General features: G+C 41.4%; 1 protein-coding gene across 1 annotated transcript; it reads right to left on the bottom strand.

The window, feature by feature from the left end:
* Window positions 1-10,048: 10,048 nt before the first annotated feature.
* Window positions 10,049-17,057, bottom strand: CUNH6orf163 (chromosome unknown C6orf163 homolog). Its single transcript, XM_042823872.1, has 5 exons — window positions 16,910-17,057; window positions 14,701-14,795; window positions 14,042-14,149; window positions 11,575-11,777; window positions 10,049-10,547 (listed from the first exon to the last, which is right to left on the bottom strand). The coding sequence occupies exons 1-5, from the start codon at window positions 17,055-17,057 to the stop codon at window positions 10,049-10,051; spliced, it is 1,053 nt and encodes a 350-aa protein (XP_042679806.1).
* Window positions 17,058-18,297: the final 1,240 nt, after the last annotated feature.

Genomic DNA, 18,297 nt, shown 5'->3' with positions numbered 1-18,297 from the left:
CTTCACACATTGACATAAGTGCATTTTACAAAGAACTCAGCATCTGACCTCTGCCAGCATCAGGCCTATACATTTCTAGAAATGGGCACCAGAGCAAAGCAAAGATTTTCATGCCAGTTCCAAGGCTGGTAGCTACACTCACTGTGATTCTATGCTCTCATTGGTATTAGAGGTAGCTGGTTCCTAGGCTTTCTGGACAACCCTGAATGTGGAAAGTGCTCTCAGAAGAACTCTGGAATGATGTTTTGCTGAAAGATCACTGGGCATTTGCTTGACCTCTTGATTATGCTGGATAACGAACATCTAAAAGCTAAATAAATACAGAATATCAAAATAAAGTATATATGTTTACAGACTGCTAAGATCTGTGTTCTCTCTAAATCAGACTCTAGAAGAAAAACCCCCACAGTGTGAAACTTAACTAAAAGCTTGGGTTAGTAGCCCCATCTCAATGGGCACATTTAGCAGTAAACCTGCTCATGTCCCAGTCAAGTAGAACCTGCCTAAGACACATCTTAAAATATGATCAGCAGATCAAACATCTATGTGATACCAGTTGGAATGACAGTGTAGTCAGGGCATGCAGGCACGAAATAGCCTCTTGCTTGGTTCCTGCACTGTAGCCTTAATTCTAATAAAGACAGACATTCCTAGCACTCACATCTGTGGCTACATTATCTGGGGGTGAGGCAGTCATGAGACTATGTTGATTGTAAAAAATTCTGCAGCTCAGATCAGGCTTGCAATGAGCTGCAAGAGGGGCTTCAGACCAGCATGTGAGGGCTTCCATGTCCCGTGGAAGTCTGGGTCTGGCTGGAGGCTTGCAGATCAAGAAAATGTGCTTCCTTCTTATCTGTACTAACAGCTGCAGAGTGAATGCTCCCACTATTTGGAGCTGAGAAAAGTAAGAGAAATAGTCTATGGATGGATGGGGGTGAAATAGGGCCAAGAGATAACTGTACATGTGTATGGTGTTTTCTCCCCTCTGCATGCATGCTGCATGCACACAGTGGCATTACAAGACGGTTGCTTCCAGAGGGAGAGAGAAGAAACTGAGGCCAAATATTATGCAAGAAGTTCCTGCCTCCTGCACACATCAAAGAACAAGGCCTTTAAACTCTTGCCAGTCCTTCTAAAAGTCTCAGCCACTTCTTCAGTCTGCAGTCATCAGATTCAATGTGATAGCTTGAAAGGAAAGGGGAAAAGCAAACAGTTTTGTCAGCCTTTGTAGAAAAACACATGGATTCCAGCCGACACTCAGCTTTTCCAGTACACTATGGCTAGTATACTGCCTGCAAAGCTTTTCATAGGAAAGATGACTCCACTTGTTGTAAGAAATGTTCACAGGAAGATGCTGTGAAAGTGTAAGCACAAGGAGTTCTGGCAGATTTGCAGCAGCACCAGGGGTGCCACTCACAGTAACAAATTTATCTCAGACACTCCTTCATGCTATAGGTTGGTTTTACCAAAACGCTGTCTAAGAGGCTTGCCAGGAACAGTTTAAATCCAAGGAAAAATCAACATGTGGCACCAGCTGCTGCTCCCCTGGTGGGGTCCCAATGGGTCTCAATCTTTCTCCGGGAGTTAGATAGCAACACATCCCTCAGGTTTTGCAGCCTCCTTCCTGTGCCAGAAGTTGGGTGAGAACTGATCGGTAGAACTGAGCAGAAGCAAAGGTCTTTTTGTCACAAGAAAGGCTGCAAGGCAATTAAAATTAGATGTATACTGATTTTATGTTCAGGATTACAGTATCTAAAAGCCAATGTGTTTTAATAGAGGAGAAAAAAGAGATATGCAGCTTTAGTATTCTCATAGGAAAAATAATGCTAGTAAAGAAAGAAAAAGGAAGCAGCAGAAACTTTAGAAACAGATTGTAGGGTGGAAACCATACTACTCAGTTACAAATGAGCCCAATTCTTTCCAGCAGTCTTTCAACACCATGAATGTCCTTTTCCTCTTCCATACTTCCGAGATCCCCTCCAAGTCACTTGACATAGTGCTGCTTAACCAGAACTGAGCACAGGAACAGCTGAAGCTCAGGCTTTCAGGCTTTTACAGTGTTAGAGGGCTTTTATTCAGGAGAATCTTTGAATAGCATACATTCCAACATCTTAATCTTCAATTTAAAGCTACAAAGGTTGGGGGCACGTACTGAGAGCGTTCTGCTGGTGTGCGCTGGAATCTCAGGTTATTTTCCGTCTGAATGGAATAAAAGAAAGTTTCACTGTCTCCTTGGCAGCTGTCCAGGAATCCTCTGGGCAGACTGTAGTGGTCCCACATCCCACTGTGAAAGGATCCAGCTCCTCATTGTCCTCAGCAAAAGCCCTGCAGAGGACGGCCTCTGTGGGGCTCAGTCAGAGACTGGCAAACCCACAAGGGCATGTGGCAGCTTGCACAGCACAGATACAGATTCAGGTCTCGGCCGCGCAGATGCACCTCTAATTGAGCGGTGATAATGTCGGTGAATTAGAGTTCATGTCCCATTGGCGGCAGACTGGGTGGCTGGTGGTTTTGGTAACATTGCAAGGTTTTCAGCAGTCAGCCAAGAGCTCTCTGGTACACTGCCAATGCAGCCACTTTTGGCAGCAGAACTAAAGGCATGAGAACTTTTCCTTGGCAGTAAAATTAGTTACTCTAAGCTTTCACTTGAAGAGCTCCGCTTACGGGACTGAACTGAGTATTGAAGCTTTTTCCATTGAGTCATGCTTCGAAACACATGGAAGGCACAGAAATTTTCTGCTCTTGACTGTGGCAACTGGTTTCAACTAACAATGGCTGTAGCAGAACAAACTATCAGTTCAAGTCATTATGGAGGTTAGACTCCTCTCATTAACAGTTTTCCAGATCATCTGGGAGACAGTCCAGGACAGGTCAGCAAGTCTTGACTGGAGTACTAATTAATAACCAAGATATAGCTATTATTGAATGTGTTTATATTCATGAATGTTAGAACTTTTCCATTCTCAATTATCTATAGACAATTACCTACAGACAAATTAATTTGGTCCTGTGTGGAGCCAGAAGTTGGACTCAATGATCCTTATGGGTCCCTTCCAACTCATGGTATGCTATGATTCTGTCATTTAAATGTAACAGCCACCAAATGGAATAGGTAACTAATATAAACTGGTTATAATAATAATGGCTTCGCAGTGATCAAATGCACTGAGGAATGGGAGACACAGCTATTTTTTATGTCTTTGAACAGCCTCCTCTTCTCTATTACAATGGCGGAGTCAGTTGTCTTTACTTTCTGGTGCCATGTCATTAGCACAAGGCTGCAAGGTTTTAAGTATATTTATAGATCAAAGTCAAAAGCCAAACACATTTACAGTTTGTTTTATTTTCTGCTGTTGAATTTAAGAGTTGCCCTTTAAAGGAAGACATCTAGGGTTGTTAATTTAATGCTAGACTCATCCAGTTTATTACTGACAATTGTTCACTAATGTGACTTATTTTCTTGTAGAGAAACAAGGTCTGTAAAGGAATAAAAAAAACCCAAACGCTGAAATGGAGTCAGTCTCAGAGATGAAAGAGTTCAGGAAGAGCTTAACACAAACATCACTGCAGCATTCAGCTTCTTTAAATTCTGCACATGACTGACGATAATGCATAAAACATGCCAGCAAGCATTTACCTCATTCTCTGTTGAATCAGGAGCAAAGGTCCTGTTTCATTACAAATGATCTGCATAAATCTGTTTTGCCTAAACTCTCAGCTCCCCCTTTTTAAAGAGGATCAGGTCTCTGATCCAGTTCATAGCACCACAGCAGATAGCTGGGCCAAAATTAAAAAAACAAAAAAAAAAGGAGGATGGGAAGAACAATACAGTATTACCATGAGACACTTTGTTCTGTGAAAATATGGCATTACTTGAAGATAATGCTCATGTCTGTTTAGCAGGAGAGGGTACTCTTTATAGCCTGATTCAGATATCACCTGATCTAGAAAGTGAAGGGCAGAAATCTGTTTTTAATATGCAGCTCCAAGTCCAAAGTAATTTTGCAGTTTTAATGAAGAAGCCTTCATTTTGTACAAGTGGGAGAGTCCATACTAAGAGCTATGCTCCAGACAGTCCTATCTTTATTGCTTCCATGCAGCACTTTGAAAAGCAGAGCCACCCGAGTTTCAGTGCTGGCTGAGACCCCAGCTTTGGTGGTGCTGGGAGTGTTTCAAGCCAGTTCAGTGGTCTGATGTGCCTGAGACATGTGCACCCCGGCTCTTCTGGGTTATTGAGTTTGCAGCCCTCAGAGATTCTCTGATACTTTCCTCTGGTGTTTGCCAGCAACTCTTTGTGAAGGTACTCTTTACAAATACCATAAACTACAATTTTCTTTTTCTAGGATTGCTTATCTTTGGATAACTTGTATGCATTTTCAACCATGACAGCTCCCACTATAGCTTGGCAAGAACGTCCACGGGTTTCTGATATGGATTTGTCACGCTTCCTCACCTGGAGTACCAGGTGAGAAGTATAGATTATTCATTTCTAATACATATCCTGCACCTATCTGCGTTATTGTAAAGACTCTGAAGTAATTTCAGCCTTGGAATCCCTTAAGTATGTTGTGAGGCAGTGCCCAAGAGTAAAAGTGCTCCTTTTTTAGCAAGGTGGACAACAACTGAGAGATTGACAAGACAAGCACTTTGAGATTGTCTTTGCTCAAGATCTTCTGCATTATGATTTGGTTCTACTGGCAAATAAACTGGAGAAAAGAAACAAAAGCATTACAATTTCATGTGCCAATGTCTTTTCAGTGTTGTACCTTCCTCTTCCTCAAACACAAAAGCTACACAGGGCTCTTTTCTTGTGTATTACATCTCATGGTTAAGTTTGACTTAAAGCAAAATTGGCTTCATGTTCATGCTCACAACCATATCCTTCCAAGCAAGAAAAAGGTGATATCCAGGTGGTCTGCCAAGATTCACTGTGAAGACTCAGAGAAGAGAGGATACTGCCTGTCGTGTCCTCACCTCATCTCCTGGTTAAAAGCCAGTTTAAAGAGAAAGGGAATGCACAAGTAGAGCATTATTGCATTTACATTCGTGTTCGACTGGCACCATCTAAGAACACTTCTGGTTGAATTAATGTATTACCAGCACCTGCTGAATAATCAAGCTAAGCTCTGAATTCAGAAAAAAATAGTTAAGGAGACATTGTAGCTAGCTGACCTGAGTTAACCAGTGCTGGAATCTTGATCCCTAGGTGCAGCCAGTGAAAGCAGCAAGTCAGGAAAAGCAAGTAGCTGTCAGAAATATTAGACCTTAAAGGAAAACCTTCAAGAAATGCTGCCCAGGGATATTTAAAGCTATATGTATAAACAAAGACTTGTGTAGATCATTTACGAAGTCAGCCTGGGAACATAAAACAGTAGGTCATTTGTGGAGCAATATTTTTGGAGTCCACTCCCTCTCCTTTTTCTCACAACAGTCAGCTGTAAAAGTAATGTGATTGAATGCTCTGGTCAGGTCACCTTTCAAAGAGCTCAACTGCTCTTATTACAATGATCATTATCTTCAAAGTCTCATAATTTCCTTCCCATATAGAAAGGAAGTCTTTATGATATAATAATACATAGAAGGTGATCTTCCTCAAAGTATAGGAAAACATGCATTCTAGTAGAGATCACTATTGCTATTAGAAATATCCTTCATAAATGAGAAATGAGATGTAGAAAGTTATCAAACAATAAAGTTCAGACCTTATTCATACAGTGAGGCTCTTCAGGTAGAAGTATAGAGCAGTAAACAATGACTGAGATTGAACCATCTAGTAAGTTGACCCGCAAACAAGCACTTTTCTGCAGGCAGACAGACCTAGTAGCACAGAGGGAACGTTACAGAAGGGCTTTAGGTGCTCACAAAGCAGCTAAGTATACTGTCATCAGAGTCCTAGAGCTACAAGACATTGCAAGATTCTCCAAGGTGAGGTTTAAGGGTGAAGGTCTCAGTCACTGACTTTCACATCCTTATTAGAAGTCAGAACTGTGTATAAATCAGGTTTATAAACCTCATAGTAAAGACAGACTACCAGAAACATATACAGAAGTAAAGAGACGATTAACACCTTATTTATAGAGTCAAAATAGTTCAGATGCTAGCCTCAGGGTTAGACCACTCTTTTTCAAACCTAATATTTGCAACACTTGACAAGCAAGGAAAAAAGTAGCAAAACAAACAAACAAAAAAGCCCCAGAAAATCAAGAAGTGCTGTGGGATACCAAAGGCAGCACAGGAAAGGGACTGCACCTATAGTGGCTGAAAGCAGTGATACCCAGATCTGTGCAGCTAATCTGGCATCAGCAGTCTGAGGTCACAAGAAAGTGTGAGAGAAGCAAGGAGTGGAGCTCAGCTTTGGCCAGCAATTGCCCATTTGCAGCAAACTGAAAGTGCTTTTGAAAATTCATTAGAGAAGGGGAAAATGTAATATAAGAAAAATAACAGAAAAATATATTGTTCAGATATATCAATGTGTAGGACTCTCCTCTCATCACTCAGGAAGTTGGAGTCTTAGGGTAAGTATAACAGAAGTGTGCAGCTATACACTGAAAGAGTCCAAGAATGTGAAACAAAGGCAAGAATGAGTAAAAAGCACAAGGCAGATGTGCTTTTAAGAGAAGCCAAAACAAAGTGCTAGAGACAGGTATAATAAAGATCAAGATAAATAGCTAATCAGCCAAGATTTGGGCAGGCCATGTCACAGTTAGGGTACAGCAGTTCTATTTACTCTTCTATTGGAATTAGCTTTTTTGCCTTTATTAATCAGGCTGTTTATCTGACTCTCCATTGGTTTACAGTCCAAAGAAAGCTCAGGTGACACACTAACTGCTAGTCACATCTGGATCTACACTGGATCTGGATCTACACTGGAGGAAACACAAGTTTTTTCACTCCCAACAGAGTTTCTTTTGGTGCTGTTGGCTCATTCTTCCTTATAGTAGTTGTCCTTTATCCAGTCACTGCTGTAATTTCCAAAGGCCAAACTCTCCTCTACATACCCCCAGCACACCCACATAATGTCTCTGTTAGCCAGCATTAATGCCAGTTGCTCCAGCACTTGCACCTCACGCAGCCACTTGATGAACTTTGTGCTTAATCACTGAAGATTGTTTACCCAATCTGTATTTTAATTCGCAGCAAACGTAATACTGGACTGCTGCTAACTAAACACAGCAAAAGAAACTGCACCAGTAACCTAAATCACAATTACCCTTTATGTATGAGTGTATGGTACACAGATGCATGGACAAGGCATGCTCACTCTGCCGTTTGTTGCCCAGGAAGCTCTGCACTCATTAACTGCCTGACACACACAGAGAGTGTGCACTCATGCTGCAGACATTGCTCACATCATTAGTCTGTTTCACGCTTCATTTCTCCCTGTAAAGCACTTAGAGGTTTCACAGTCTGCGAATCCTCCTTTAAAGATACTGCAGATCTCTTCTGCAGGCCTTTGAGGAGCTAATGAGCAAGATGTCTCTAGTTTATTAATCAGCTCCTTATCAGACACACTCTGCAGCTCCCTACTAGTTCAGCTGCTCAGCTCCAGTAATTAGACAACACACGTTTCAGTCTTTCACAGCAGTGCTACAGACAGAAAGTTTCACTGTTCCAGGACACAACAACTATGGTATTTCTGGGAATTTTAGACATATCTTGAATGACTAATAGAGATACCCTGCTTTCTATATTATTCATGCAGATCCCTGTTCTAGGACACACTCACCCATCAACACATAACATCAGCAGTGCCATAGCATCCAGATGTTATCTTTATTTGCCTCACCCAGTCTAACAGTCAAAAAGCACGTATTCATGCGCAGTTTGATTCAGAATGCAAGTAATGTGGGTAGTGTTACTTTTCAGACAACAGTCCTTCTCAAACAGCAGCAAAATCCAACAACATATGCAGTCTCTGCTTTACACAGTAAAAGCCTTATGTGTATGTTCAAAATGCCAATTTTTATTAGCTACCAATAGCTTGTGCACTCACCAATTTCACCAGGTAAATATCTCACATGCAGAAATCTGTAGATCATGAAAAGTTGACTTTTTTTTTCCCCAGTACTTAAGTCAACAATATTCATCACAAATATTGTGCAGTGATACAACTAGAAGGGAGAAAAAAATCTCTTAAACTCAGCTTAGGTAGATATATTCATTTCTAAAATATTTCTATGAAATACTGAATAGTATTAATTACAAACGGTCTCCATGTCCAGGACTCATCCCACAGCTAACTAGCCTGTCTGTTCATTTGTGTTGCAAAGGCATTCATTGATGCCAAGCTGTGGTTCCATCCATCTCCACACAACCAAGCATTATTAAGGTTTGCTGCACACAGCCAGGCTTAAGAGGACAAGCTGCTCCTAAGTAGAGCCATTGCAACTGCACATTAACATTTGAAAATTGTAAAAAAAAAACAACATGATTTTTCCTTTCCCAAAAGACAAGGAGAAGTGATACCACTGCCCAACTGCCCAGGCTATTATGAACTATGCATACACTGGCAAATACATTGACCCCACAGCAGGCCTGACACGTGTATGTGTACAGACACAGCTGACCAGATCTCAGGTCCCTGTCACCTGGCTCCAAATACACCCCCAGGGCTGTAAGCTAGGAAGGGCATAGGATACGCCCTCACAGGGATGCTTGGCCTGATCTAGATGGCTGAGGGATTCAGGGCTAACATGAACCACAGAGTACTCTTATCCCAAAGTGTAGACAGCCACAGTCTCTATCAGTCAGTTCAACTACAACTGTATCCCAGAAAAGTGGGCTATAAGAGAGAGTAACTGCTTTTTCTGAAACAAGTGCAAGTCTAGTAGCTCATTCTGAGGCTTATGACCTCACCGTCATAAGCAGTCAACCTTCAGATCTCACAGTCTCATTTCTGGGCTCTGACCTCCTGGTCCTCTGGGTAGTCAACTTTCATACCTTCCAGTCTCTCTAGCATCTGGTCCAAGCTTACAGCCACTTGGTTACTTGGCTCCTATGCTTTTAATCCTGTTAGTTAGCTTGTCCATCTTCATCTATAATCTATAATCTAGAGATTTATGCTAGCATAAGTGCCCACACAACGCACACTGCAGTCTCTCCAGTTGCTGGCACACAGCCACTGTGGTCATTGGTCCAATCATGGCCCCAAACCTGCCAGTGTTGAAGCAGCATTTGAATTTTGGGTGGTCCTGAGTGGAGCCAGGAAGTGGATTCGATGATCCTTGTGTGTTTCTTCCAACTTGGGATATTCTGTGATTATATGATTTCTAGAGGTGGCTGTGAGCTTTTTGGAGATGGAGACCACCACTCCCCATGACTGACTGTCATAATCTGCTCACTGTTGAACCTTTTTGATGATCTTTAAGGTTCCTTCCAACACAAATGATTCTATCATTTTTCTTGTGGTGAAAGACTCCACATTCATAAGCATAAACTGCTGCTAGACCAGTTGATAATGTGAAACATCTTGAATACTCAGGAGAATCTGCAGAACCCTTCTAGAAAATTTTATGTGTTCTGGTTAAGAATTCTATTTCACTTAAAATCAGAAAAAAAACAACCACAACCAAACAACTGGACAAATAAGTTAATGCACAATGTAAGTGTTTCAAAATTACATCTGAAGAAGGTGGATGGAAGGTTTCTTCTTGCATTTTTAATAATGTACTTTCTTTTGTCTGCCAGCTGCTGTTCTGACTTCTCTTTATTCTGAACATAATAGGAACATAGTTCCAGACCTGTCCTACCTCACTTCACTCTATCCAGGTACCATATTATTATGCAATAGTCTACCAGAACAGAATATGGAATCCATTTTATTGAAGAAGCATGGGTAGGGTCACCTTGTATAATTTAATACAGAAAGTTATCAGACTCACCTGGTGAACTTTCATGGAAATTAATGGATAATTTCTCAGCATGGTTTATCACTTCATTACTTAATATAGTGGTGATTATTTTTCTCTAAATATTATTTCTCTAATAAAAATTCCAAACACACTCATGCAATTCAATGAACTGCAATGAATTTATTTTTCAGCATCACCTACTTGAAGTGCTGTTTACTCATGGCTGTGACCCTCATACTCTCAGTGCCAGGTCTCTTACATTCATTGCCATTGCCTTCTGCCTCTTTTGGGATGTCCTTTGGTTCAAATGTTGTTCTGAATGGCAGAATAAAATCTGCTTGTCCTGGGGACAGGTTAGGAAAGGTTGCATCAATATATTTTTGAAAAGCTTGTCTTGTTGCTTGTATTTCAGTTTCCAGGCTGTCCTTCCAAGCTCTCATCCTTTCCAGTTTTTGTTCAAGAGCCTTTACCTGGTCTTCAGCTGTTCTCAGCGTAATCATCACCTTTTCCAGTTCATCAAGATGTACAGTCTTCAATTCTTTCATCTGTTTTTCCATTTCAATCTGATTCTCTTTTTGTTTGATACTCAGGGCAACGTTCATCTCATTACATTTGCCTTTGTTTAATTGCTCTACAGTCTTACGATATAGTTCCTCAGCTAACATGCTTTCTTCTTTGAGCTGCTCTATGTGCTTTCTATTTTAAAAAGGAGAAAATCATGGTATGGAACACCTGCTATTAAAGATTATAAAAAATAAAACAATTTATCTATTCCAAAAACCCTTCTTATTCAACTACAAATGTACATGAAATCAAGACTTACATAGGACCTCTGTAACAAAATTGAGTAATAAAAGAAGGCCACTGATGACACAGAGGAGGGTAGCTGGGTATCCAACCACAGAAGATTCTGCTTCTCCAAGGATTTCCAGTGATATTTAGATGATGATTGTTTCCAGATGAAAAAATGTAATTTAAAGCATTAATATTTCATGCTTCATCCAGGTCTCTCTTTAGGCTGACATTTAAGAACACGCTCATTTTCAAAAAGACTTTGAACAACTCTGCCCCCAAGTAAAAATGCAGTCTTGAAATGAAACATAGGAACGGATTTTTAAACTGCAGATTCATCCGTAATTTTTTTAAAGTTGTACTGAGAACATCTTTGTTTCATCAGGTCAGTAATAAAACACGGAATTTATAACACAAAACTTTATGGGGCTGCTCACCGGAGCCGGCTCAGGGATATGTAAGGAATGATAGATCAGGCACCATTAAGGCTACAGAGCCAAAGAGTTGAATGTAGAGAAGACAATTTCTGCCCTCTGTTATTTTTCCCTCCGCTGCTTCTCTATGTGAATAAATTATCCTACACCCTACAGATCTCCTCATAGACAATTTTTTCTTTTCCAGAGTTGCAGAGATCTCTTTCATGGCACAGCAGGCCCATGAGCCCATTTTTCCAGTAACTGCACATCAGTCACGAAAAGCAAAACTTTTGGATCCCTGATTTGATCTATGGTACTTGCATTCAGGAACAAAACAGGTTTTACTTCTGTACGTGGAGTCAGTGAGGGAACTCAGGACTTTTACTGGTCCCTTGGCATTTCCAATAGCTTTTTTCCGAAGAGTCTTTCCCTAGAAGATCTGCCACATTGACATAAAGGTCATTTTCTCCAGCACAGCACATTTACCAGCCAAGTCAGGAAAGCACTAGGAGTACCTGTGCTGCATGGCCGCCTCACTCAGTGCCACCTCCCTCTCCTGCTTCCTGGCTTCGGCCACGGCTTGCATCTTCTCCTTGGCACACTCCAGCAGGGCACACTGGAGCTTGTGAGCCATGTGCTTCTCTACGGCTTCAGTCTCTCTCCTCTTCTCCTCCTCCATGTACTCCTTCATCTCTGCCTTTGCCTTCCTCACCACTTCCTAAGCAAGGTTAAAATTAGATGTGAGCAGCAGTTACTATTTATTGTTTAGTCATCTTCAGGCAAAGCCCAGCAGAACAACAGCCTTCAGGAAAACATTACGGGGCAATACAATGATTTGTTGTAAGGTTATAGGTTAAGAGTGGCCAGAGCTTAGACAGCAGCTCAGGACTGTGGTGTAACAGAGGGAACTGTTTTCATCAGCTGGGAATTTTACACAGGGGTATTCACAAACTAACACACTGCAATATGTACACTGCAAATATAAAAATTCTGGAGCTGTTTTTAAAATGTAACTAAAATCCTGGTATCTTTATGACTGCCTGATGCCAATTCAGGCAGTGAAAACTGCTGTTTCAGTACCATGCTATCCACAGGTAGCATGTCCTCTGCTTCCATGCAGCTCTCCTCACAACACCAGGCCCATTGGGTGTCTTCCTAAGACCTTGCTTTGTATTACTTAGAGATTCTCTGCATCTTTCATCACCAGTAAACAGGGCACTGAACTAATCTTATCCTTAAAAGCATCATTCCACATCCATACAATATTCCATGTTTTATGCTTAAGACACTAAACATTCCCTGATTTACTTTCTTCACAAGCTCACATGGCTAGTGACATGGTTCAGAGTGAGATGAAGTCTGGTCCTCGCTATGCTTGTCACCAAGATACTGCATGGTTTGGTAAATAAAGGTGTGAACAACACTATTCTTAGGTGGTCTGGATGGACATACACACACGTGGAATATCAGACAACTCAACCTATACCAATACACATCTGTTGACATCTACAGGCCAAATCCCTGTCAAATACAACAACCCAGGAAAGCAGCTCAGCCCACCTAACTCTCTGCCCAATGATCTACGATGCTTTGCCATCATTCACATTTTTGTGGATACTGGTTGTTTGTCTACTGCTAAGAAGTGGAGCGAAAAAATACCAGGGGCTGCCTACAAGAAGCCCAGGTAAAGCCATTGATGCAGAAAGGCAGCTCTGAGGCCATCAGCTGAAAGCAGTTGTCCTGTGTAGTTATTCTACACATGAAAGAATTTCCATCACTCACTCAGCGAGAGGCATTGTTGGCTGCCACTGTTTGCTCAGATAGATGTTGAGTAAATGTTCTGCCTCTCCAAGCTCCAAATGTTCACCTCTCCAAGCTACAAGGAGCTAGCTCACATAAAATGAACTGCAAGAAAGATGGACTACAAAACATGAAACGTGTCCTCACCTCAGTTATAACTGCTTTTTCTTTTGCTTCAGCTGTAGAATTCTCTCTCTGCTCCCAAATCACTGGAGCCAATTTTTTCCCATGCAAATAATATGTATTCAAACCCTGAGCGCTGAGTTCTACAGAGATGTATAACAAGCTTATGGTATGAAATTGAATGGTTAAACACGAGGAACTGAGCTTCTGCCAGCTATTGTCAGCAGATGCTGTGACAGCAAAAGACAGAGCTCCCTTGAAAAGTAGCTCCATAAAATGAAGTGAGCTCTGCCAGAAACTTAAGACCACTATAAACTTCACTGCTTTTCTTCTTGAAATGCCAAGCACAGTGCTGTGACAGCCTGCAGTAGAAACAGCCAGCTATTTAGTATCTTGTATGCAACAAAATACCCAAGCAAACACTCAGGCAACTCCCTGTGGGCACCCCATCGGCTGATGGAAGGCAGTGCCAGCAGTATGCAGCCTGCTAACACAGAGCAGGGAGTAGGGAACTCTGCTGCCTTCCCCTCTCCTCACACAAATCTCTGGGTCTTCTCCCAGATATCCAAACAGCCATGTAAAGTATGTGCTAAGTGTGTATAGAAATACAAAGCTGCAGTTGGCGTGCCTTATTTAGAAATACACATAATGCTGGCAGTTTTCCTTCTCCTCTGCTGCATCATTTAGACAGTTCAGTACATCAGATTCAGTACATTTCCAGCTTTGATGTACACATTAGGAGAGATTTAAATATAAGCCTGTGTTTAACTGACCTTAAGAAGTGCACCTAATCAGCTTAAGTGGCTGGCTCAATGAGGGCCTTACAGCCAACTTCCAACAAGGTCCACAAACTTGATTCAATAAAAAAACAAAGCGAGATGTGCTGAAAGCAAACTAAAAATCCAGCTAGCTGAGAGCTGGAGTTCACAAATGAATGAAGGTCCTGGATATCTCAAACATAAGAAAAATAACACATTTTTAACATAGACTGACATTCTAAGGTGTCAAAAAGATAATTCCACCATATTTCCCATGTAAAGAGAGCAAACTGTTCCATACCCTTATTTCCTTCTCAAATTTTAGTTTAAGGTCTTGTACACACACACTGTAGTTAGCAGTTGCCTCCGTGAGAGCTTTATCCACTGCATCTTCTTTGTACTGTTCAGCCTTTAAAACAGATTATTATATAAACATAGCTGCTTATTATTAACATACTATTAAGACAAAGCAGAGATCATGTAATTGATTGTTTTGCATTTTCTATTTAAAAAAATCAAGGCAAATTAATTTAAACCGCATGGTAAAATGCATTTTGTCCCCTTTGATAATTTAATCAACAGCAATTCCTGTTAAGAATGTGCTCAATACAATAGCATTGGGCTGCCAGAGTACTAACCACTATCTATATACATTTGACATGAAGGGCAGTTTCAGAATCTTACACAGCACTACAGGGAACAGCTTTACTAGCCAATAACTCTTGCATGCTTTAGAGGCGGTTTTCTGGCCAGAGGTAAAATTTGTTGTGGGTTCAAAGTAGGCTTTGTTGAGATCTGAAACTGTGGAAATATGCGCACACAGAAATATGTGCACTCAAAAAGCTGAACAAGGAACGAGCAGAAATTAATAACAGCTTTGTTGCCGTAACCTCTAAGTTGCTTATTAATTATTCCAAAGAATCTTCACAGTTTCAATGACAGTAGTAGAAGATAACTTACCTGAGACCAAAGCTCAGCTTTCATTTTCTCAATGCGTTCTTGTATCTCTGCTTCCTTCCTTTCACGCTCCTCTTGTTGAATGCTTGCACCAATCTCTGTACAACCCACGAAAGAAAGAGGATCACACACAGCAAATAACCAGAATGCTGAAAACTCTGCCTTCTCCTCTCACTGCTTTTTTTGGTTCTACAGCTAAGTTAAACATTAAAAGGCTAAAACCCATGCAGTTTAATTTCACATACATTTACATGTAGGTAAGCATTTGGTAGCTTAGGTGGTTCCACGAATGCAATAATACAAGTTGGTCTTTGAAAAAGGGCCTTATGGAATTAGGAGAGTCCTGGCTCAGAACTTAAGCATAATTAAATCCGCTTTCTGAAGGCGCAAATTTTAACATTCCAAAGCTGAGGAAGATTCTCAGATGCCTTCATGCTGCTCTTGGAGCACACAAGAAATAACGGTGTGTTTTTTTAGGTATTTGGAACAGAGCACACACATACAAAAAAACTCCTTTGCCTTTGGGGCTGCTGGACCCAAGGAAGGCCCAGGGCAGTGGTGCAGGAGCACAACTAATCCCTTCTGGAAAGAAGGAGTGGAGCAGCAAGAATGGAACCATGCTGCTGCCCTGCGTAGGATGGGCTTTGCTCCCTTTGTCAGCACAGTGGGTGGAGTCTAAATAAGATATCAGCACCACCATCTCCTCCTAGTCATAAAAGCAAGCAGGCAGCCCTGCTTGTTGAGGTCAGTCTTCAGCACCTAGGGTTGCCCAGAAGAGAAGATGCTGGAGAGAGGTGGATAAAGTTGACTTCCTGCAATGCAAAACCCCACCTCAAAAAGAGGACTTCAGATCCTCCCCCTTTCCTACTCAGCGTTGCCTAAGCATTGCCTTGGATCCCATTCTCCATGCATGGCAGGGCTGAAGAGTCACATATTCTTACCCTAAGTTATTAAGAAAACAAAAAAGAGCTTTCAAACAGCCAGTACAGGGCTGAATCCCCCTCTTTCAATCTTCCACTCCAATCTTCCCCATCCACTTTACAGGTGGGCAGAATTCTTTCATGGAGATAACATGAAGTACTTGGAAAAGGGCAGAAGAATGAGACAAGGAGTCAACTGATTTAAATTAGCAAAATAAACATAAGTCCAACAATGTGGAAATCTGAACAAGAAGCACGTTGTGCCCTGGCTGCATAGCTTTTCCCCAGTTCATTATACTAGGCAGTAACAAGAAATAAGTTTAAAAAGAGTTCCTATAGCTTTCTGGACATGCTTTATATTGTATATGTCAATTCTGTTGCCTCCTGAGACATACCCAGCATTCACCCCATTCCTCTCAGCCCACTGACAATCTCCTGCTTGTTTAAAATAGAAACCAAACGCACTCCTATTGCAACATGTGTTAATTAAAATTCACAACACAATTTCTACAAAACTTTGTACCAGTGATCAGAAAGCTCTATGATAATTAGTCATAGCTTATAAAGATGCTTCAGGCTTGTGTCAGATCCTCACACATAGGAATGCGACCATATGTTTTCCTTCATCTTTGAGGTTACAATTCTGCTATGCCAGAAAAACCAACCCTCAGCTTTGGAGTGTTCCTACCAGCATGCTGTATCTTTCTTTGGAGCAGTTTGACAGATGCTTAGCTCTTTCCTCCAGTTAATATAGTGAATATGCTTCTTCTTTAACTTGCGTTCATGTTTAAGTTGTGCTATGTGTAACACAGACATAACATTGAGATTTAGGATGATAACTCTGCTAAAATAGCAGGATGAAAGACTCTTTTTGTTCATAATCCTATCAGTAGCAAAGGAAAAATCGGTTTTGACTGAAATAAGGCTTGAACTTGGCTCAACTGATGGTCAACAACCAGACTCAGGTATGAGAAGGTGGGATTCAGGATGCAGCAGCCTAGCTGTAGAAGAATGAGGGAATGTTGCAAACGTCAGCCAAGTGAGCCTTACAAAACATTTCCTAAGACTTACAGCTAATTCTGCTGCACACTTCACTGTGCACAAATCCGAATGCCTTCATGCACCACAGGACAGCTGACCCTGCCTCCCTCTGAATATCCAGGATTTAGGTGTATTCAGAAGGTTGCTGCAGTTTTCTTACCAAGACAGTTTTCTTGAGTCTTGGATATAGAAGCACTTTGAGTTTTCCTAATTCTCAGGGTGTGAAACAAGGCTTTCAGAAACAAACTCACCCAGTATATCACGATGAGTGTAGTACCGTGTCCTGAAAGGTTTGTACTCCCGAATCCGATCAAAAGTAGCGTTAGAAGGTGGCGGTGGAATTATTTTTGAACATACAGCGCAGCAAACAAAGGAATCCAAATCTGTGCTTCTGATCATTGTGGTGTGCTAGTACTTGTCTGCAGCACGGTTACTGAACTGTCAGAACTCTACTCTGGGTAGTTCTCTTGCTTGCAGGCTAAATCCTTATTATTGCTACAAAAAAAAACAAACAAACATGCAAGCCAGAGATGAGTGGGAAGCCACTGATTTCTACCAAGTTATTGGAAACGTTTGCCCTCAGATTAGATTCGCATGCTGCCAGCTCAGTAACGCACAGAAGATGCAGGCAGATGAGAGAGGTCTGTGTGAAGTGACCCCTTCCAGCCCTGGTACAGCCCCCCGCATAGCAACTGTTACCAGGTGGGACTCTGTGCTCACAGAGCTTGCCTGGTAATAGTTCAGCAGCGGCACAGCAGGCTTTGGCTTTGTAATGCAACTTTCTGTTGCTGGATGTCAACAATTTCCATTCAAACCGTGTACTCGGAGGAGATTTTAGGAGCAGAACAATAGCTACTGCTTCAGATGTCTGAATCACGGCATTCTGTTGCTGCTATTGGTAAAGATGGGAAAGTCAGCACTGAAGATATGGGACAGGCAAGGAGATGAAAAAGCCTCTGCAAGGAAAATCATTCTGACTCAGTTCCTGTCAAGTCAGCTATCGTCCATTGTAAATATTTATTACCGTACTGAAAATGAGATTGAGGGAAACAGGGCAAAAGAGACTGTCTCAGTGCTGTCTGCTTATCCTCCAGGTGCACCAAGGGAGCGGTGCATTCCATGTGAACAAACTTTACTACTAATGTAGTTCTCCTTGGGTGTATTTTTTTGCTTAAATTCCAATTCACACACCACTGTTATGTGTATGAATCAGGCAACTAAAATGGCAAATGCCAGTATTAATACTATAGTGACCGTTAATTGGGTACATTCTTCTCTGCATTTGCACTGCTTTATCTCCTAATTATGTATCATTTTTGTAGCATTAAGGAAGTCACTTATATGCAAATAAATATGGAGAAGATACTTACAAGTCTCAACATTCACTCCTCCAGTCTGGGCACCATCAGCCTCGCACCCTTCTTCACTTCCTTTCCCCCCATAACTTCCAGATCGATACTCACTCCACAAAATGCAGGTCAAAATTTAAGAACTCAAATCCCATATTTTTCCCAAATATGTGAAAATGGGACAGAATGGGCTTCCTCACTTCCAATCATCTGCATAGAAGGATCAAAGTGGGTATTTTCAGTGGTGAGTGGAGAAGGGACAAGGGGAAACGGCAGGAAACTGCAGCATA

Source organism: Centrocercus urophasianus, unplaced genomic scaffold, assembly GCF_019232065.1.
Source record: "Centrocercus urophasianus isolate 14NV4802_14NV808 unplaced genomic scaffold, USGS_Curo_1.0 seq_10, whole genome shotgun sequence".
NCBI lineage: Eukaryota > Metazoa > Chordata > Aves > Galliformes > Phasianidae > Centrocercus > Centrocercus urophasianus.
Note: the sequence above shows the minus strand (reverse complement) of the source record. Positions and strands in the feature narration are given on the sequence as shown.